At 40.2% G+C, this 22318-nt stretch overlaps 1 protein-coding gene across 2 annotated transcripts in view; it reads left to right on the forward strand.

Annotated features, from left to right (window-relative positions):
• LOC139746265 (failed axon connections homolog) overlaps positions 1–22136 on the forward strand; it is a 37640-nt gene extending 15504 nt beyond the window's left edge. For both annotated transcript variants that reach the window (XM_071657302.1, XM_071657301.1), the window contains exons 6-7: positions 11869–11985; positions 21731–22136. In XM_071657302.1, the coding sequence (XP_071513403.1) occupies positions 11869–11985; positions 21731–21831 (218 nt within the window). In that variant the 3' untranslated portion in view covers positions 21832–22136. The remainder of the gene's footprint in view (positions 1–11868; positions 11986–21730) is intronic.
• Positions 22137–22318: the final 182 nt, after the last annotated feature.

Here is a 22318-nt window from a genome sequence, read left to right on the forward strand (position 1 = left end):
TAGCGAGGTGGCGTTAAGAACAGAGGACTGGGCCTTTGAGGGAATATCCTCACCTGGCCCTCTTCTCTGTTCCTTTTTTTTTTTTTTTTTAATTTTCCAAAAGAAGGAACAGAGAAGGGGGCCAGGTGAGGGTATTCCCTCAAAGGCCCAGTCCTCTGTTCTTAACGCTACCTCGCTATCGCGGGAAATGGCGAATAGTATGAAAAAAAAAAAATATATATATATATATATATATATATATATATATATATATATATATATATATATATATATTTTTTTGCCGCTGTCTCCCGCGTTTGTGAGGTAGCGCAAGGAAACAGACGAAAGAAATGGCCCAACCCACCCCTATACACATGTATATACATACGTCCACACACGCAAATATACATACCTACACAGCTTTCCATGGTTTACCCCAGACGCTTCACATGCCTTGATTCAATCCACTGACAGCACGTCAACCCCGGTATACCACATCGCTCCAATTCACTCTATTCCTTGCCCTCCTTTCACCCTCCTGCATGTTCAGGCCCCGATCACACAAAATCTTTTTCACTCCATCTTTCCACCTCCAATTTGGTCTCCCTCTTCTCCTCATTCCCTCCACCTCCGACACATATATTCTCTTGGTCAATCTTTCCTCACTCATTCTCTCCATGTGCCCGAACCATTTCAAAACACCCTCTTCTGCTCTCTCAACCACGCTCTTTTTATTTCCACACATCTCTCTTACCCTTACGTTACTTACTCGATCAAACCACCTCACACCACATATTGTCCTCAAACATCTCATTTCCAGCACATCCATCCTCCTGTGCACAACTCTGTCCATAGCCCACGTCTCGCAACCATACAACATTGTTGGAACCACTATTCCTTCAAACATACCCATTTTTGCTTTCCGAGATAATGTTCTCGACTTCCACACATTCTTCAAGGCTCCCAGAATTTTCGCCCCCTCCCCCACCCTATGATCCACTTCCGCTTTCGTGGTTCCATCCGCTGCCAGATCCACTCCCAGATATCTAAAACACTTCACTTCCTCCAGTTTTTCTCCATTCAAACTCACCTCCCAATTGACTTGACCCTCAACCCTACTGTACCTAATAACCTTGCTCTTATTCACATTTACTCTTAACTTTCTTCTTTCACACACTTTACCAAACTCCATCACCAGCTTCTGCAGTTTCTCACATGAATCAGCCACCAGCGCTGTATCATCAGCGAACAACAACTGACTCACTTCCCAAGCTCTCTCATCCCCAACAGACTTCATACTTGCCCCTCTTTCCAAAACTCTTGCATTCACCTCCCTAACAACCCCATCCATAAACAAATTAAACAACCATGGAGACATCACACACCCCTGCCGCAAACCTACATTCACTGAGAACCAATCACTTTCCTCTCTTCCTACACGTACACATGCCTTACATCCTCGATAAAAACTTTTCACTGCTTCTAACAACTTGCCTCCCACACCATATATTCTTAATACCTTCCACAGAGCATCTCTATCAACTCTGTCATATGCCTTCTCCAGATCCATAAATGCTACATACAAATCCATTTGCTTTTCTAAGTATTTCTCACATACATTCTTCAAAGCAAACACCTGATCCACACTTCCTCTACCACTTCTGAAACCACACTGCACTTCCCCAATCTGATGCTCTGTACATGTCTTCACCCTCTCAATCAATACCCTCCCATATAATTTACCAGGAATACTCAACAAACTTATACCTCTGTAATTTGAGCACTCACTCTTATCCCCTTTGCCTTTGTACAATGGCACTATGCACGCATTCCACCAATCCTCAGGCACCTCACCATGAGTCATACATACATTAAATAACCTTACCAACCAGTCAACAATACAGTCACCCCCTTTTTTAATAAATTCCACTGCAATACCATCCAAACCTGCTGCCTTGCCGGCTTTCATCTTCCGCAAAGCTTTCACTGCCTCTTCTCTGTTTACCAAATCATTTTCCCTAACCCTCTCACTTTGCACACCACCTCGACCAAAACACCCTATATATATATATATATATATATATATATATATATATATATATATATATATATATATATATGTAATTATAGAGGTATAAGTTTGTTGAGTATTCCTGGTAAATTATATGGGAGGGTATTGATTGAGAGGGTGAAGACATGTACAGAGCATCAGATTGGGGAAGTGCAGTGTGGTTTCAGAAGTGGTAGAGGAAGTGTGGATCAGGTGTTTGCTTTGAAGAATGTATGTGAGAAATACTTAGAAAAGGTAATGGATTTGTATGTAGCATTTATGGATCTGGAGAAGGCATATGATGGAGTTGATAGAGATGCTCTGTGGAAGGTATTAAGAACATATGGTGTGGGAGGCAAGTTGTTAGAAGCAGTGAAAAGTTTTTATCGAGGATGTAAGGCATGTGTACGTGTAGGAAGAGAGGAAAGTGATTGGTTCTCAATAAATGTAAGTTTGCAGCTGGGGTGTGTGATGTCTCCATGGTTGTTAATCTGTTTATGGATGGGGTTGTTAGGGAGGTGAATGCAAGAGATTAGGAAAGAGGGGCAAGTATGTAGTCTGTTGTGGATGAGATAACTTGGGAAGTGAGTCAGTTGTTGTTCGCTGATGATACAGCGCTGGTGGCTGATTCATGTGAGAAACTGCAGAAGCTGGTGACTGAGTTTGGTAAAGTGTGAAAGAAGAAAGTTGAGAGTAAATGTGAATAAGAGCAAGGTTATCAGGTACAGTAGGGTTGAGGGTCAAGTCAATTAGGAGGTACGTTTGATTGGAGAAAAAGTGGAGGAAGTGAAGTGTTTTAGATATCTGGGAGTGGATTTGGTAGTGGATGGAACTATGGAAGCGGAAGTAAATCATAGGGTGGGGGAGGGAGCGAAAATTCTAGGAGCCTTGAAGAATGTGTGGATGTCGAGAACATTATCTTGGAAAGCAAAAATGGGTATGTTTGAAGGAATAGTGGTTCCAACAATGTTGTATGGTTGCGAGGCGTGGGCTATGGATAGAGTTGTGCGCAGGAGGGTGGATGTGCTGGAAATGAGATGTTTGAGGACAATATGTGGTGTGAGGTGGTTTGATCGAGTAAGTAATAATAGGGTAAGAGAGATGTGTGGAAATAAAAAGAGCTTGGTTGAGAGAGCAGAAGAGGGTGTTTTGAAATGGTTTGGTCACATGGAGAGAATGAGTGAGGAAAGATTGACCAAGAAGATATATGTGTCAGAAGTGGAGGGAACGAGGAGAAATGGGAGACCAAATTGGAGGTGGAAAGATGGATTGAAAAAGATTTTGAGTGATCGGGGCCTGAACATGCAGGAGGGTGTAAGGCGTGCAAGGAATAGAGTGAATTGGAACGATGTGGTGTATACATATATATATATATATATATATATATATATATATATATATATATATATATATATATATATATATGTATATATATATATATATATATATATATATATATATATATATATATATATATATATATATATATATTATTATTATTTGTATTATACTTTGTCGCTGTCTCCTGCGTTAGCAAGGTAGCACAAGGAAACAGACGAAAGAATGACCCAACCCACCCACATACACATGTATATACATACACATCCACACACGCACATATACATACCTATGCATCTCAACGTATACATATATATATACACACACAGACATATACATATATACACATGTACATAATTCATACTGTCTGCCCTTATTCATTCCCGTCGCCACCCTGCCACGCATGAAATAACAACCCCTTCCCCCCGCATGTGTGCAAGGTAGCGCTAGGAATAGACAACAAAGGCCACATTCATTCACACTCAGTCTCTAGCTATCATGTATAATGCACCGAAACCACAGCTCCCTTTCCACATCCAGGCCCCACACAACTTTCCATGGTTTACCCCAGACGCTTCACATGTCCTGGTTCAATACATTGACAGCACGTCGATCTCGGTATACCACATCATTCCAGTTCACTCTATTCCTTGCCCGCCTTTCACCCTCCTGCATGTTCAGGCCCCGATCACTCAAAATCTTTTTCACTCCATCTTTCCACCTCCAATTTGATCTCCCACTTTTTCTCATTCCCTCCACCTCTGACACATGTATCCTCTTTGTCAATCTTTCCACACTCATTCTCTCCATGTGACCAAACCATTTCAATACACCCTCTTCTGCTCTCACAACCACACTCTTTTTATTATCACACATCTCTCTTACCCTTTCATTACTTACTCGGTCAAACCACCTCACACCACATATTGTCCTCAAACATCTCATTTCCGACACATCCACCTCCCTCCACACAACCCTATCTATAGCCCACGCCTCACATCCATATAACATTGTTGGAACCACTATTCCTTCAGACTTACCCATTTTTGCTTTCCGAGATAATGTTCTTGCCTTCCACACATTCTTCAACACTCCCAGAACTTTTGTCCCCTCCACCAACCTGTGACCTCTCCACATTCCTCATGGCTCTCTGAACCTTTTCCCCCCTCACTCACCCTATGACTTGCCTCCACTTTTATGTTTCCATTTGCTGTGATATCCACTCCCAGAAATGTACGATGCTTCACTTACGTCAATTTCTCTCCATTCAAACTCACACCCTATCTAATCTGTCTCTTTGCATTGCTAAACCAAATAACCTTGATTTTATTCACAATTTTCTCCTTTGACACATTCTCCCTAAACTCACTCGAATATGCCACCATTGTCATATCATCAGCAAACAACAATTGACTCACTTCCTTGGTTCCCTCAAACAGATTGCATACTATAGGACCATTAATGTCATTGAGTGTCAAGATGAGCCATTTTAATGCATTTTTTCTTCAAACAGAATTCTCTGACTTCTTTTGTCTTTTCTTCTTCCTGTAACATTTCTGCCTTCGAGAGTCAGGTCTACAAGACATGAAGGGCTTAGATTAGTCTCATTTACACTCATTTTCTTTTTTTTCTATTTTTCTTATCATCAAAGATGGTCACAATCAGGGCATGTATTTGCCCATGTCATGATTTAAAAAAAAAAAAAAAGAAATATAGAACAGAAGGTCATTGGATAGAGTTAGGGAATTGAGTGTATCAAAATGTACAGTAATTTTATGGCCTAGAAGTAAACAGGATATTGTAGTGGACTAGGAGAATTAATATAAGAGGAGAATTAGAGAAAATGAATGTGCCAAGATGTACACTGATTTGGTTAAGTATGAGTTGCACAAAATGATATTGTTGACACTGTGGTACACATACCAGTTAATGTTGAATATTTTAACAGTTGTCACTTGAGTTGTGGAATGGGTGTGTGTAATCATGAGAGAATATTTTTGTTGGTAAAATTGTAAAAAAAGAATTACACATTTATGAAGATTTATTAGTCATATGCAGAAAGATACATATTCAGTAATTAATACTGTTGTATACAAAGTCAATATTCATGAATTATTTATTAATACTTCAGGTGTAACATCATGTGGAGATGGGTGTTCGATTCAGCATATGGGGTGTCTTCTTTAACTGACTGGGGGACATGGTTGCCATTTCATTGGTTTTACCGCCCCCTTGTAGGACGACTGCTACATTTTCAGGCATATATGCAAGGTGTTGGCCGACATTCTCAAGTGGAAGTACTTTTTATGGGACATCAGGATCTACAGGCCATATCGAATGTTTTGGGTATTACCATGAATGCAGTATAATGATTTGGCTTTCAGTAGAGCATTCAGTTTATAGGTTCTGTAGCTTTCAATTAGAATGCTATTTAATGTTTCAAAAATTGGAGCAATAATGGAGTGATATGAGTTAGAGTAGTAGATATAATATAGCAGTAGTGTGTTCAAACAGAAAGGAGTTACTTATTATAGCCATGGAAGTATTTCTGGAAGAGAAATACTAAATGAAAGAAATTGACAGGTTTTGCTTATAGCCCCCTTGTTCTTTCCCACCTTATGTCAAGCTTTACTCTCTGTACCATTCGTAAAACTCATAAGGCTCGGTATCATGTGACATATCTTTGTGGCTTCATCTTTAATCTCAACCATTTGATTTTTTGATACCCAATTTGATATCCTCCTTCAGCTTGTTTTATGATGCTCAATGTGTTAGATGACTGGGTAGCAGATGTGATGTGTTGTGGATGATACTTGGAGAAAGAGAGAGAGTGATAGTAAATAGTTTAGTAAGAGAGGAGGTGGTATAAGGCAAGCTGTGGCAGAACAGCTCACATATATACACTCTTAGTCAGTCTCTCCTCACTCATCCTATCCCTATTGTTGTTGACAACAGCTGCCCTGGGTGGTACTACCATCCTGACTGAGGAGTGTTAAAGTGGTGCCTGGAACCATCTTACACTCTACATGTTATGATTGCTGGTCTTACTCTCTGTCTCATCAAAACTGGACCACTGGGCTAGTCCTACCATCTTTCTCTTACAAGCACCATACACCCATGCAAACCTTGCTTATTATCATTACTTTTTTCACATAAGTACTCTTGTCAGTTCCTGTCCACTCAAACATTAATAAGTATCATCATGGTAGAGTGAGTCCATCAAATCTATGGCCCCTAGAATCTCCTGGTTTTTGCCTGACCAATGCCAATGAGAGGGATGGCTCTGGCAGTATTAGTAGTGGCCTCCCCCACAACCTCTCCCTCTCTGTGAGACCCTCTTTTTCTATTCACTATACCAGCATCCATGGTCTCTTTAGTAACTTCTCCTCAGTTGAACACCATCTGTCTAGTACCTCTCCTAATACCTTACTTCTCTCTGAGACACAGTTGTCCAATGATGGTCTCTCTAGTCCCTTATTCATATCTAACTATAATTTCCACTCACGATTCTGGTTCAAAGGTGGTGTTTGTGCTTATTCCAGCACAGTCACTCCTGCTGCACACCAAGGACCTTGAGTCTCCATACTTTGATGGTATGGGGCTCAGGGTCTGTCTCCCTACTACCAGTCTTCCTCAGTTTCACCTTTTGCTCTCTTAATTTGACAAATTTTATATCCTTTTTTGGCTTTCTAAACTCCTGCCATGAGATATCCTCTCACCCACAAGCCGAGATCCTGTACCTCTGGGATTTCAACATTCACCATAGGGTATGGTTGAATTGCTCCCACACAGATGGTGGAGGGATCGAAGCCCTTACATTCTTCATTCTCAATAATATAGAGCAAATTATCTCCCACCCTACCCATATACTTGACCATTGTGACCTCTCACAATATTTTGGATTTGTTTTTCACCTCTAGTCCATCTCGCTGTAAATACACAATCTCATCCCCAGTTGGTTCATTTGATCACACTCTTGTAAATCTATCAATTCTAATGGCACCTTCCCCTCCAGCAGCCCCTTCTTAGTGTAAATTCTGAACGAATCTGACTAGAATTACTTATGTAACTTCTTTTCTGACTTTCCTTGGGTAAATTACTAGCTTATTTGATGATGCTTCTGTCTCTTCATAAGAGAGGTTATTCTCGTGAGAATGGAAGCATTTATCCTCTCTTCTTCCAAGACTACTTCTTTATGCAGTCCATGGTTCAACAGTTCCTGTTCTGAGGCCCTTCAGACAAAGGATCATGCATATTGGGCTTGGATAAACTCTCTTTCCTCTGGCTTCCATTCAGCTTAAATTTATCACTGCTCATAATTGCTGCAAGCATGTTATGTGTGAGGCGAAGCATTCCTTTATTCGAAGGAAGTGCAAAAACCTCTCCTCGTCATCCACTAATAGCTATTGCCTTACTGGTCTTTAGCTAAGGGCATCTCTAACAACTTCTGTCACTCTGCCTTTCCTTCACTTTCCATTCTGACAGTGCTATAGCTGACTCTCCCATTGACAAAGCAACTCTCTTTGGTCCCCATTTCTCCTCAAACTCCACATTGGATGACTATAACATTCCTTCACCCCCTAATGCTCCTCTTATTAATCCTATGCCTGTTCCCTTAATCTCTTTTCAGACTGTCCGAAAAGCTCTTCTTTCTTTGGACACAAGCAAGGCTTATGGTCCTGGTGGCATCCATCCCCATGTACTGAAAGAGTGTGCCTCTGAAGCACCTGTGCTTGCTTGTCTTTTCTGTTTAAAAACCAAAACTTTTCCTTCTCCTTGGAAACTTCCTAAGAAGAGTGACTGTTCTGACCTCTCTAACTATTGTCCTATTGCTTTGATGTCTACCATTTCCAAAGTCTTTGAATCCCTCATCTACTTCCATATCCTTAAACACCTTGAAAATCACATTCTCTCTGATCACCAGTATGACTTCCTAAAAGCGTGATCCACTGGTGATATTCTTTCCTCTCCTATTAATGTCTGGTCATCATCCATGAAAGAATTTGGGGAGTTATATGTAGTTACCCTTGACACATCAAAGGCTTTTGACAGGGTGTAACATCAGAGTCTCATCTCTAAGCTCCCTTCTTTTGGCTTCCCTCCCTCACTTTGCTCATTAATATCTCATTCCTCTCTGACCAATCTGTCTCTGTGGTTGTTGATGGATTAGCCTCCCCCCTTTTCTCCATCAAGAGCAGTGTCCCTCAAGGTTCTGTCCTGTCCCTTACACTTTTTCTCCTTTTTTTCAAGGATTTCCTCTTCTCCACAAATAATCCAGTGCCTTCATATGCTGACGACTCAACACTGCATTCATCCTCATCCTTCAATTCTGCTCCCTCTTCTCTCACTTGATCTGCATCTCATCTTGACACAGCTTCCTCAATAAACTCAGACTTGGACAAGATATGTAAGTATGGTAGACAATATCTTGTTAAGTTTAATGCCTCCAAGACCCATTTTCTACCCACCTCTCTATTGAAACCTCTTCAGAACTCTCGTCTGTCCTGTGACTGATCTGGACAATCATATGTTTACCAAATGGCGTCCTAGCTTCGTTTCTTCGATGTATATCAACTGACTTATATTTCTCTCTTGTGTCTCCCCTGATGATGTGAGTATTACACAAAAGTGCACTTGGGAACTTATCGTGTTTCATTTTCCCAGTGGATTCATAGGAATATCTTGATCACGCGCAAAATTATGATCCTTTCCAATATTTTTTTTATTTTCATTTTGCTTTGTTGCTGTCTCCCGCGTTAGCGAGGTAGTGCAAGGAGACAGACGAAGGAATGGCCCAACCCACCCACATACACATACACCATTTCAGCACAACCTTTTCAGCTCTCTCCGAGGTATTATTCTTATTATATTACCACACCTCTCTCTTATCCTGTCGTTTCTTGTTCAATCAGCTCTCCTCATTTTACATATTGTCTTTAAACATTTCATTTCCAACACATCCTACCTCTTTCTGTAATTTTCATGGGGCCCTGTACTTTAACCCACCAAAAGAACACCAGAAATTGTACTTAAGTTAAACATAAATAGCTGTGGCCTTCTGTAACATGTGAGAGTTATTGATATGTGTGTGAATATTTTCCCATTTGCCCCCAAACATATTTTTATTATTCAGTCATGAATGTTTGTAAAAGGCAGATTCATATAAAGTTAACTTGATTACACAAAGCGATAAATCTGAGTTTTGCATGCAAGTGTATTTCATGAAAACTACAAAACGTAACAAGAACATTCATCATTTTGTTGGAGATCTCTCCACAGCTCTCTAAAACCAGATCTATCATGTTTGATAGAAATGTAATGAAATAGGATGTAATGTGCACACATTGAATGTAATGCTAAAGAAGGGAAGAGATTACACAATAATGCCATTGAAAGAAGCCAGCTGTGAGGCCTGTAGCGGTGGAGTAAGCAAGCAGAAGAGGTGGTGGCTACTCAATCACTGCCCACCTCTTGTATTATTGATAATTTTGAGATTTTGAGTTTGTCGTGGACAGTAATGATATAGAATATATTCAAAAATTTTGAATGGAAAGTTAAAGAAGGGAAGAGTTGTACATCATAATGACCACTCAGAGAAGCTATCTGTGAAGGCTTGTAGGTGTGGAGTGAGTGGGTGGGAGGAATGAACCCCTCTACCTATGTATCATCTACCACCATTACTACCACCTAATTTTTCCTTTCAACCTCTAACATGGGATTGCCTGTTGCTTTTTGGCTACAAAAATGATAGATTGCACATCACTATGAAAGCAATGTTACATTAGTATATTCATGATGCAGTAGAGAGGTTTCCTGAAAAAACTGTTTGAATGTCATCTTTTGTATGTGTTTATGCAAGATATCATTATTTTTTTCATACTTATTTGCCATTTCCCGTGTTTGTAAGGTAGCATCAGGAACAGAGGACCGAGCCTTAGAGGAAAAAATCCTCACTTGAGCCCCTTTTCTGTTCCTTCTTTTGGAATAGTAAAAACTTGAGGGGAGGATTTACAGTCCCCCACTCCCACCCCTTTTAATTGCCTTTTATGGGACACAGGGAATACATGGGAAGTATCCTTTCTATCTATCCTTGGGGATGACAGAATGTTGATATTCAAAATATTATTATTATTATTCAGGTTGTATTGCCATTAGCAGTAAAGAGCGAGGGATGGCCCAGTGGTGCAGGTTGCTCCCTCATTGCCCACCTCCCCTGCCACTATCACCACCTCAACTTTAGCTTTCAACCTCACTCTTGGGTACTCTTGGGTTTGGCTCTTTACAATTTTCTATATGATTATTTTTCTAAAGAGTGGTGGATTTCATTTCAGTGAGAACATAGTGTTACTTTGTATTACACTTGCTACAATAGTTAGTGAATGATCGCTCGGGGAAGCAGTTGTCTGATATTTCCCTGCCCAGTTTTTGGAACTTTTCCGTATGTTATTTTCTCATGAAAACTGAATAGGTGAATCATTTGAGAATGAGTCCCCAGGAAGTGGTGATCAGGTGTGTTGAGGCTAGTACCATTCTTTGTTGTATTCCTCAGAGAACATTCTGTGTTTCTAGCACACTTCCTTTCGCCACTACTGAGATCTCTGTAATATAGAAACTTTAATCCATTTCATCAGTGTACCTTTTATATTTTATTTTGCCACTTTCTCTTGTAAAACCCTATGTTTTACTTAGTCAAATGCCTTAGCAGGGCTTGGAAAATTTTTTCCATTCTTTATCCTTTGTGTAGAGTTTTGTAGATGTTATTGTGAACTGGTATTTGAATTTATGTGCTTTTGCCATGGACAAATATATGCTGACCTTCTTTTATAAACTGTTTTCTTATTGCTTTCATAACATGTAATTATGTGAAATACTAGGCTACCTGGTCTATACTGTTTCCTAGTTAGTTTAGATCCTCCCTTGTATATTGATGTTGTATATGTCTTTATTCATATCTGCTGTGCTAGTCTAATCAGTGCTTTATGTTGTGGTGTTAGGCACTGTAGGGCTTGATAGAGCTGGGAAGAGTGTGTCAAGGTGGCTTGGACATATGGAGGGGATGAATGTGAAGGGCTTGGCTGGAGGGATCTACAAGTTAGGGATTGAAAGAGAAAAGCGTAGGAAGGCCCAAGGAGATGGAAAGATGGAGTGAGAGGCTTTGGCATTTTTATGTGTGATATTCAGGAGGGTGGGTGGTGTTCATGGGATAGAATGAATTGGATAAGTTTGATATATGGGGTGCACTTAGTAGGCTGAACAAGGTTTATGAAGTGGATGGCATAAATCATGGAATGGTGTGAGGGGTGTGAAAGTGGATAGTGGGCTTTTGTTTTTGGTGCACTTTACATGACAGCTAGAGGGTGGATGTGTGCAGTTGAGGCCAGTGTTCATCTTTTCCTGACACTTCCCTGCTGAGTTGGGAGAAGTGTTTATGTGAAAAAAATAATAAAAGGTAATAGATAAAATGAAATGAAAAATAATTTGAACATTAATTTATTTCCCAGGAGAAAATACATACCTAATGGGTGACAAAGCAACTGAGGTGGATTGTGCTGTTTTTGGAATGTTGTCACAGATAATATGGAATTCCCCCAACTCACCATACCTGAAGATGTTGGACAGTAAGTACATTTTAAGTTTTAGAAAATAGAAATTATCATAAAACACATTTTTCAGTTTGTAAACAGTTCAACAAGCTCTGTACTCTTGATGCAGACTTTCATCACTAAAATTACCTGCCTTACAGGTAAAGGAGAATACTGAGAGTTAATGGGAATAAAAGTAAGGTTATTAAGTTTAGCAGGGGAATGAGGTTACATTGTGAGTATAATGTCACCATTGGCAGAGCTCTACCATCTTGTCAAACAACATCTCCGAAGGAGTCTACTTATGAAGGAGCCTTTAGAAAGAGTTTCTGGGTAACACAGGACTCTCGTAGAAATTAGATCTTGGGTAATTCATCTTTTCTTTCATACATTTTTTCTATTTCCCAGGTGAGCAAGGTAGGTAGCATCAAGAAGAGATGATTGAGCCTTAGAGGAAAAATTCCTTGCTTGGCTTCATTCTCTATTCCTTCTTTTGGAAAATGATACAAGAAGGTAGGACTATATATGTTATTTCTGTGGATAGCAGAGAAAGAATACTGCTCACATTTCCACTGCCTGTTGGAGAAGGTGACCAAGAGAGATTGGAGTGGGAATTGGAAGTCCTGCTTTTCTGTAGTACTTTACAAAAGAAAGAAATGAGGAAAGAACCAAGTTATGATTTTCTCCTCTAAGGCTTAGTCATCTGTTCTCGACACTGCCTTGCTCATGCAAGAAATAGCAAATGTATAGAAAAAGAAAGGTATATAGTATAGCCTGTATAGACTTCTGGTTGTAAATACACTTAGAGGGGCACTTGATGGGTTGCATAATCTTTTCTTGGTAGAGGCGAGGGTAGAGGATCTAGGAAACAAGTAAATGATATGGGTGGAAAGAGGATGGCATGGGTGAGTGATCTTAGAAAAGAGATTTATGTGAAGAGATACAAGGAGAGATTGGTTAAAGAATGGCAGAAGATGAGTAGATGAAATTAGGAAAATAGCATGAGGAATGGAAGGTGTTTAGGGAAGCAGTGCTCTCGTGTGCAAGAGAATTTTATGTCTTGTGGAAGATTAGATGCAAACACATAAGAAAGGGTAGTGAGTTGTGGGATGAGGACGTTGAATTGTTAGTAAAAGAGAAAAGAGAGGTGTATGGATGTTACCTGCAGGGAAGGAGTGCAAGAGACTGGGAGATGTGCAAGGGGAAGCTGGTTGAGGTCAAGAGGAAGGTGCAGGAGCTGCAGTAGAGGGCAAAAATGATATGGGAGCTGGAATGAGAGGGTATCAGCAGACATCAGGGAGAATAAGAAAATGTTATGGAAAGAGTGAACAATGTGAGGAGAACGAGAGCAGTTAGGAATATCATTGGAGGGTTCCTTTGGGAAAGTGGTAATAGGCACAAAAGATATTGAAAGGAAGAGACTAAATATTTTAAGTGTGTTAGAAGATAGGGCAATAGATGTGAGGTGTTTGGGACATGAAGATACATGAAGAAAGAGTGTCATGGCAAATGGTTTGGTGAAAAAAGAAGAGATGGTAAAAATTGTGCAGATGAAGTTTGGGAAAGTGTTTGGAGTACATGGGACTGGAGTTGAATTTCTCAAGAAAGGGTATGCCAGTGTTGTTCATTGGTTAGTAAGGTTTTCTGTTGTATGAATAGCTCAAGGTTAGGTGCCTGAGGATTGGCAGAAAACTTATATAGTTTCGGTTGTATGAAGGCAAAGGGGACAACTGTGAATGTTCAAATAACAGAGGTAAAATTTTTTAGTATACCTGTTTAATTGTATGGGAGAGTGGTGGATTCAAGAGTGGTAGAGGATGTATGGATTGGGTGTTTGCTTTAAAGAATTTGCATGAAAAATACTTTAGGCAGTAGTTAGAAAGCAGCCACTGACCAGGGAGTTATATTACTGATGATACTGACCTGGATATCAGGGGGTTAGTGACAGCTGTGTAGTGAGCCAGCATTTCATTAGTTTCAAGTTACAGTCTTTAAATGATCTAGGTAGCTGTCTTTTCTTTCTGTCTCACCCACACATGGGCTGCTGGCATTCTGTCCACAGACATGCAATTTCTTCTTGTCCCACATAACACTGAACACATAACTCACGCTTCGTAAATCTAGATTATCCTTCAGCGAGCTGTGAGCCCTGCATTTTGGCAGAATGGCAGAAGTAGTTGAGAGAAGTAGTAGGTAGGAACATCAGGCAGGAGTATTAGGAAGAAGTAGGAAGGAGCATTATATAGAAGCAGTAGGTTGGAATATTAGGCAGGAACACTAGATAGGTACATTAGGTAGGAGTAGTTGGTAGGAACATTAGATGGGAGCCTTTGGAAAATGCACTAGAGTTGCCCTCTCAGTAGTCTATTAAGGATGAGGCTCTAAAGGCTAAGAAGTGACACTGGAGTTCACCAGTTATGGAAACTGTTTTGCTGTGGCCAGCCACCCTCTTTAAGGAGTTCCTGGAGGGAATGGGCATTAGATATATAAATGTTGCAATTTTGGATCTGGAGAAAGCATATGATGGAGTTGACAGAATTGTTTTGTGAAAGGCATTATGAATATATGGTTTGGTGAGGAAAGCTGCTGGGGAGATATTATTTAGACAGTAAGGCGTGTATGCCAGTAGAAAGAGAAGAGGGTGAGTGCTTCCAGGTGAAGGTGAGTCTATGTCAAGGTTGTGTGATGTTACAGTAGCTGTTTAATCTGTGTTTGGATGGGATGGTGAGGGAAATGAATGTGAAGGTGTTGGAGAGAGGGGCAGGTCTGCCATTTGTCATGGGTGGGGATGGTCAGGGAGATGAGTCAGTTACTGTTTGCTGATGACATTGCAGTAATGGCAAATTCCAGTAAGAAACTGCAGTAGCTATTTTTTTTTAGTTAACAATGTTGTGTGAAGGACAGAGTTGAAAGGTAATGTGAATAAGAACAGGGTTATAAGATTTGGCAGTGGAAGAAGACAGGTTGGTTGGAGTGTGAGTTTAATTGGAGAGAACCAAGAGAAAGTGGGACTTTTAGACACCTTTGATTGAACATGTTATAGAGTGGAACCTTGGGAGCTGAAGTGAACCATACGGTGAGTGAGGGGGCTAATATGTTGTGTGCATTCAGGAATGTGTGGAAAGTGAGGTCACTGTCTGTAAAGGAAAAGATGGGTATGTTTGATGGCATAGTTGTTCTAACAGTGTTGTATGTATGTTAGGCATGGGCCTTAGATAAAGAATAGTATGCTAAAGGGTGGATGTGTTGGAAATTAAATTTTTGGGTATAAAGAGTGTATGTGGTTTGGAGAGGGTCGAAAAGACAGTATGTGGATTGAGGAGGATTGACTGAATAAGAAATAATAGGGTAAGACAGAAGTGTGGTCGTAAGAGGAGTTTGTGTTGGAGGGCTGAATATCGTCTGCTGAAATGGTTTAGACATGCATATGGAAAGGATGAATGAGGTGAGGAAGACCAAGGAGGTATACATGTCTGAAGAAGGTAAATGGAGAAACCAGATGGGTGGAAGGCTGGATTAAAAGATGCTTTGAGTGTTTGGTGCCTAAACATGTAGGAAGGTTTGAAGTGTTCATGGGATACAGCGAATTGGAGCAATTTTGTGTACAAGAAATGACATGCTGTTATTTGGCTGAACCAGCGTATGTTGCTTTGTCAGGGGGAACCATAGAAAGGTGTGTGAGCTTGGCTGTGGCTAGGGGGCTTTGGTATCAATACAATATATATGATAGCTAGAGAATGGATGTGAGTAAATGAGGCCACTCTTCATCTCTGTGGTTTTACCTCGCTATTGTGAGGAGTGAACAAATATGAAAAACTACGTTTATCATCTATAAGATAGTCATGCTTAGGGTATTCATTTGCCTGTATCATCTGTACTAACAGAAAAAAAAAGGAAAGTGATATTTCTCATTTGTATGACTAACAGTCATACACATGTATACATCCTAAATGCAACTTGAATTACATTAGGTTTGGGATAGATATGTCTCAAAATTTTTGATTTGCTCATGTTAATTTGAGAGTGGTCTGTGATTTGAAAGTACTGTATGGCAGTCTATCCATTCTTTCCATTGGCTGAGTCCATATTTTAAACTGCTGTTATCAGTGCATCGGCAAAGAGGAAAGTTTGATGTATGACAGATATGTTTTGCCAACTCCAACCCGGACTTCTGCATTGATCTCATTAAGTCAGTAAAAGTTGATGAAGCACTCTCTTACATAAAGGAGAGTGACAGTGACAATGATGGTGATGAAGAGGAGCAAAGAGAAACAGAGGAAGATGAACTAAACAGTGACAAAGCTGAGCTGAGTACACACAAGGGGTCCCCAAGTTACAAATGGGTTTGGTTTCTGGACCTTGTTTGTTAGTTGGTCTGTTCATAAGTTGGATTTTTTTAAGGCTCAAGACATGGACAAAAGTCCACAGCAAGGCCAGGTCCCAATTGAGATACACATAGAATTATGAAACAGAAAAAGAAGAGAAAAGGGAAAGTGTTTACAGATTTTTGAGAAACTGAAAAACCTGTCTTTTTGAAATGTGTCAGGTCATATTTATTGGGAAAGACATGAGAAGATAGAGTTCCAAAGCTTTGAGATGTAGGGAAAGATGCAGGTATCAAAATGGTCCATCCTTGAGTTGCTGATGGCCACACAATAATTGTGTGCACAACAGCTTGCTGAGTATTGTGTGGTCTAGCTAGTGGTTTGGGCACACAAGCAATGAGCTCTTGGGAGCAAAAACCAGAGTAATACCTATAGAAGAAGGAAAGAGAACCAATACTGTGGTGTAGGGCAGTGGAGACAAGGTTGGAAGTTAGCCTAGGACAGTTTATAAGGCAGACTGCTTTTGACTTAACTTTGCTAAGTAAGGATGCAGAGCTAGAACCACCTTAAGTGTGAGAGCAATACTTCATACAAGGACAATCAGTCCCATGTATAAACTGAGCAACTGTTCAGAAGAGAAGTAGTTTCGACATTTAAACAGGACACCCAGTTTTTTAGAGGCAGACTTAGCTCTTACAGTAATGTGGGGTTTCCAAGAAAGAGTGGATGTTACAGTAATACCAAGTATGTTCACTGAGTTGAGAGGTGGAATTACAGAATCGTCAAAGGACAGATGAGAGTTGTGAGGAGTTTTTGATAGAGAGATGGGTAGAAACTGTGTTTTGGAGGCATTAGACTTAACAAGATTGGATGTTAGACTAAGAATTTGATACTCTTTTTTTGAGCTTATTCTTAAGTATTGGTATTCATACACTTTTAAGTCAGGGGCCCCCCCTGTATTCAAAATAGTACTACAGAAATGAATTTGTAGTGTGAGTTTTATATTCCTCACTATCTCTCTATCTGTATCTCTGATGCATGTTCCAACTTGAATGCCCTCAAGGGATTGCCAGGGCAATATAGTCTCCATAACTAGTGAACTCCATTGCCACTTCTTAGCCTCTAGTGTCCCACCTTAACAGGCCACTGGCAAAGAGTGACTCTAGCACAGTGTTTTCAGAGGTTCCTTCCTAACGTTCCTACTGACTACTACTATCTAATGCTTGTACCTAATGCTCCTGCCTAAACGTTCCTACCTACTACATCTATGTACTGCTCCTACCATTTTGCCAGAAGGCAGGGCTAGCTCATAGTGCTCACTGCAGGAAAATCTAGAGTTACAAAGAATGAGCTGTGGGAGTTTAGTGTTGTCATGTGTTACATATAACAAGGAGAGATAGTTTGTTTGTGAACAGAATGCTAGCAGTCCAAGTGTGATTGAAGCAGAAAGAAAAGACAGTTACCTAAGTCAGAGAAGTGCAGCTTGACAACCACGGAAGAGCTGGTTTACTAAGCAACAGTCACTAACCCTCCTAATACCCAGGCAGATAGTACTGGTAATATACCTACCTGGTTGTTGGCTGCCTACCAACTAATGTGTAGGGGGCGAGAGCATTGTATGTTTAAAGGAATAGTGGTTCCAACAGTGTTGTGTGGTTGTGAGGCATGGGCTATAGATAGGGTTGTGTGGAGGAGGATGGATGTGTTGGAAATGAGATGTTTGAGGACAATGTGTGGTGTGAGGTGGTTTGATTGAGTAAGTAATGAAAGGGTAAGAGAGATGTGTGGTAATAAAAAGTGTGTGGTTGAGAGAGCAGAAGAGGGTGTATTGAAATGGTTTGGCCACATGGAAAGAATGAGTGAGGAAAGATTGATAAAGACGATATATGTGTCAGAAGTGGAGGAAACAAGAAGTGGGAGACCAAATTGGAGGTGGAAGGATGAAGTGATAAAGATTTTGTGTGATTGGGTCCTGAACATACAGGAGGGTGAAAAGCTTGCAAGGAGTAGAGTGAATTGGAATGATGTGGTACACTGGGGTTGACATGCTCTCAGTGGATTGAAACAGGGTATGTGAAATGTCTGGGGTAACCATGGAAGGTTTTGTGGGGCCTAGATGTGGAAAGGGAGCTGTGGTTTCAGTGCATTACAAATGACAGCTAGAGACTGAGTGCAAATGAAAGTGGCCTTTGTTGTCATCTCCTAGCACTACCTCGCGCGCACGCAGGGGGAGGGGGTTGCCATTTTATGTGTGGCGGGGTGGCGGTGGGAATGGATGAAGGCAGCACGTATGAATATGTACATGTGTATATATGTATATGTCTATGTATATGTATGTATACGTTGAAATGTATAGGTATGTATATGTGCGTGTGTGGATGTTTATGTATATACATGTGTATGTGGGTGGGTTGTGCCATTCTTTTGTCTGTTTCCTTGTGCTACCTTGCTAATGTGGGATACAGTGACAAAGTATGATAAATACATAATAGATAAACATAAGTATTATTATTATTATTAATATTATTATTATTATTATTATTATTATTATTATTATTATTATTATTATTATTATTATTATTATACTTAATCGCCATCTCCCACGTGAGCGAGGTAGCACAAGGAAACGGATGAAAGAATGGCCCAATATACTCACATACACATATATATACACCTAAACGCCCACACATGCTCATAGACATACCTATACATTTCAACGTATACATACACATACATATACGACATGTACATATATACACGTGTATATTCATACTTGCCGCCTTCATCCATTCCCATCGCCACCCCTCCACATATGAAATAGCATATTCCCACCAGGCAGCACTAGGAAAGGACAAAAAAGATCACATTCGTTCACACTCAGTCTCTAGGTGTCGTGTAATGCATGGAAACCACAGCTCCCTTTCCACATCCAGGCCCCACAAAACTTTCCATGGTTTACCCTAGATACTTCACATGCCCTGGTTCAATCCATTGACAGCTCATCAACCCTGGTATACCACATCGTTCCAATTCATTCTATTCCTTGCATGCCTTTCACCCTCCCGTATGTTCTGGCCCAATCCATCAAAATCTTTTTCACTCCATCCATCCACCTCCAATTTGGTGTCCCGCTTCTCCTCGTTCCTTCCACCTCTGAAACATATATCCTTTTTGTCAATCTTTTCTCACTCATTCTCTCCAGGTGACTGAACCATTTCAACACACCCTCTTCTGCTCTCTGAACCACACTCTTTTTATTACCACACATCTCTCTTACCCTTTCATTACTTACTCGATCAAACCACCTCACCACATACTGTCCTCAAACATTTCATTTCCAACACATCCACTCCTCTCTGCAAAAACCCTATCTATACCCCATGTCTCCAACCATATAACATTGTTGGAACCACTATTCCTTCAAATATACCCATTTTTGTTCTCCAAGATAACATTCTCACCTTCCACACATTCTTCAACGCTCCTAGAACCTTCACCACCCGTCACCCTGTGATTCACTTCCGCTTCCATGGTTCCATCCACTACTAAATCCACTCCCAGATATCTAAAACACTTCACTTTCTCCAGTTTTTCTCCATTCAAACTTACCTCCCAATTAGCTTGTCCCTTAGTCGCCAACTTTTGCAGTTTCTCATCTGAATCAGCCACCAGCGCTGTATCATCAGCGAACAACAACTGACTGGCTTCCCAAGCCCTCTCATCCACAACAGACTGCATACTTGCCCCTGTCTCCAAAACTCTTGCATTTACCTCCCTAACCACCCCATCCATAAACAAATTAAACAACCATGGAGACATCACGCACCCCTGCCGCAAACCGACATTCACTGGGAACCAATCACTTTCCTCTCTTCCTACTCCTACACATACATTACATCTTTGGAAATACTTTTCACTGCTTCCAGCAACTTACCTCCCACACCATATACTCTTAATACCATCCACAAAGCATCTCTATCAACCCCATTCTCCAGATCCATAAATGCTACATATAAATTCATATGTTTTTCTAAGTATTTCTCACATACATTCTTCAGTGCAAATACCTGATCCACACATCCTCAACCACTAATGAAACCACACTGCTCTTCCCCAATCTGATGCTCTGTATATGCCTTTACCCTCTTAATCAATACCCTCCCATATGATTTCCCAGGAATACTCAACAAACTTTTACCTCTGTAACTTGAACATTCACTTTTATCCCCTTTGCCTTTGTACAGTGGCACTATGCATGCATTCTGCCAATCCTCAGGCACTTCACTATGAACCATACATACACTGAATATCCTTACCAACCAATCAACAACACAGTCACCCTCTTTATTGTATAAATTTCACTGCAATACCATTCAAACCTGCCACCTTGTCGACTTTCATCTTCCACAGAGCTTTCACTACCTTGTCTCTGTTTACCAAACCATTCTCCCCAACCCTCTCACTTTGCACACCACCTCGACCAAAACACCCTATATCTGCCACTCTGTCATCAAACACATTCAACAAATCTTCAAAATACTCACTCCATCTTCTCACTTTACTGCTACTTGTTATTACCTCCCCACTTGCCACCTTCACTGATGTTACATTTGTTCTCTTGACTTAAGCACTTTATCTACCTCCTTCCAAAACATCTTTTTATGCTCCCTAAAATTTAATGATACTCTCTCACCCAAACTCTCATTTGCCCTCTTTTCACCTCTTGTACTTTTCTCTTGACCTCCTGCTGCTTCCTTTTATGCATCTCCTAGTCATTTGCACTACTTCCCTGCAAAAATTGTCCAAATGCCTCTCTCTTCTCTTTCACTAACAATTTTACTTCTTCATCCCACCACTCACTACCCTTTCTAATCTGCATACCTCCATCCTTTCTCATGCCACAAGCATCTTTTGCACAAACCATCACTTCTTCCCTAGATACATTCCATTCCTCCCCCACTCCCCTTACGTCATTTGCGTTTGTGTTTGAAGCAAAGAAAGAGAGAATGTGAGTTTGAGGTACTTATGCATCTGGCAGCGATGATTCATGAGGATACAGCCTTCATGAGTTAACAATGAGAGGCATAAGTTTAACAAATAGCTAGTTTATATTTATGTTCTTTTGGTCATAAAACTTACTCTTTCAAGTAAAAGAAATAAGAAAGATCATGAACAGAAAGGTAATGAAATGCTTGTTATTTACTGCGTATGTGGTGTTTAGGCAATTGTAATTCTAGCAGCAATGATATACTATACCCTTGTTGCTCTGTGGAAGGGGTTGGAAGCACATGTTCACCTTCTTTGGCTTGGAAGGATGTACTCTTTCAAGTGACAAGAAAAGAAATTGAATAAAAATACTTAAAAATTTTCATTAACTCACCCTTTTGAGGGTTTAATTAATGGTTTTGCTTGCCATAATGAAGATGTTATGATTTTAAGATGTTCCTTTCTTACAGCTGAGTTCACCAACCTTCATGCCTACTGCCAACGTGTCAAGGAAGAGTTCTGGCCTGACTGGAATGATTGCCTCGTCCAACCGTTCCCCAAGTGCCAGTAATGGGCATGTTATGCAATATTACCATGGAAAATGTGTGAACCAAAATGTGCCTATTAGCATGAATATGTACATTGGATGATATGAGATTGCAACTGCTCAACTTCTAGCTTATGAAAAGTAGCATTAGACATGGAGTTTTCACTGGTTTTGCAAGGTACATATTCAAATGCTGTAAAAAAAAAAGATTGTTGAACTGTTAGTTGAACTTAGTGATTTTTTGATTTTCCATGAGGTTTGTCTATTAAAGTGTTGTGTTGAAATGTGCTTATTAAAGAAACATTTTTCTCTGCAACCAGGATGATTAATCATTTGTTTTTTCTGCTCAATTTCAAATTCCACAGTTCAACCCTGTAATAACATGAACCTATTGGGCCTAACCATATCTTTCACTCTGTTCTGGAAACCCCATGTAATCAACATTACAAAGTCTGCTTCTCAAATTTTAGGAGTGTTGTATAAGTGCTGTAAATATTTTATGTGTGAGAAG

The sequence above is a fragment of the Panulirus ornatus genome, chromosome 64 (assembly GCF_036320965.1).
Source record: "Panulirus ornatus isolate Po-2019 chromosome 64, ASM3632096v1, whole genome shotgun sequence".
Classification (NCBI taxonomy): domain Eukaryota; kingdom Metazoa; phylum Arthropoda; class Malacostraca; order Decapoda; family Palinuridae; genus Panulirus; species Panulirus ornatus.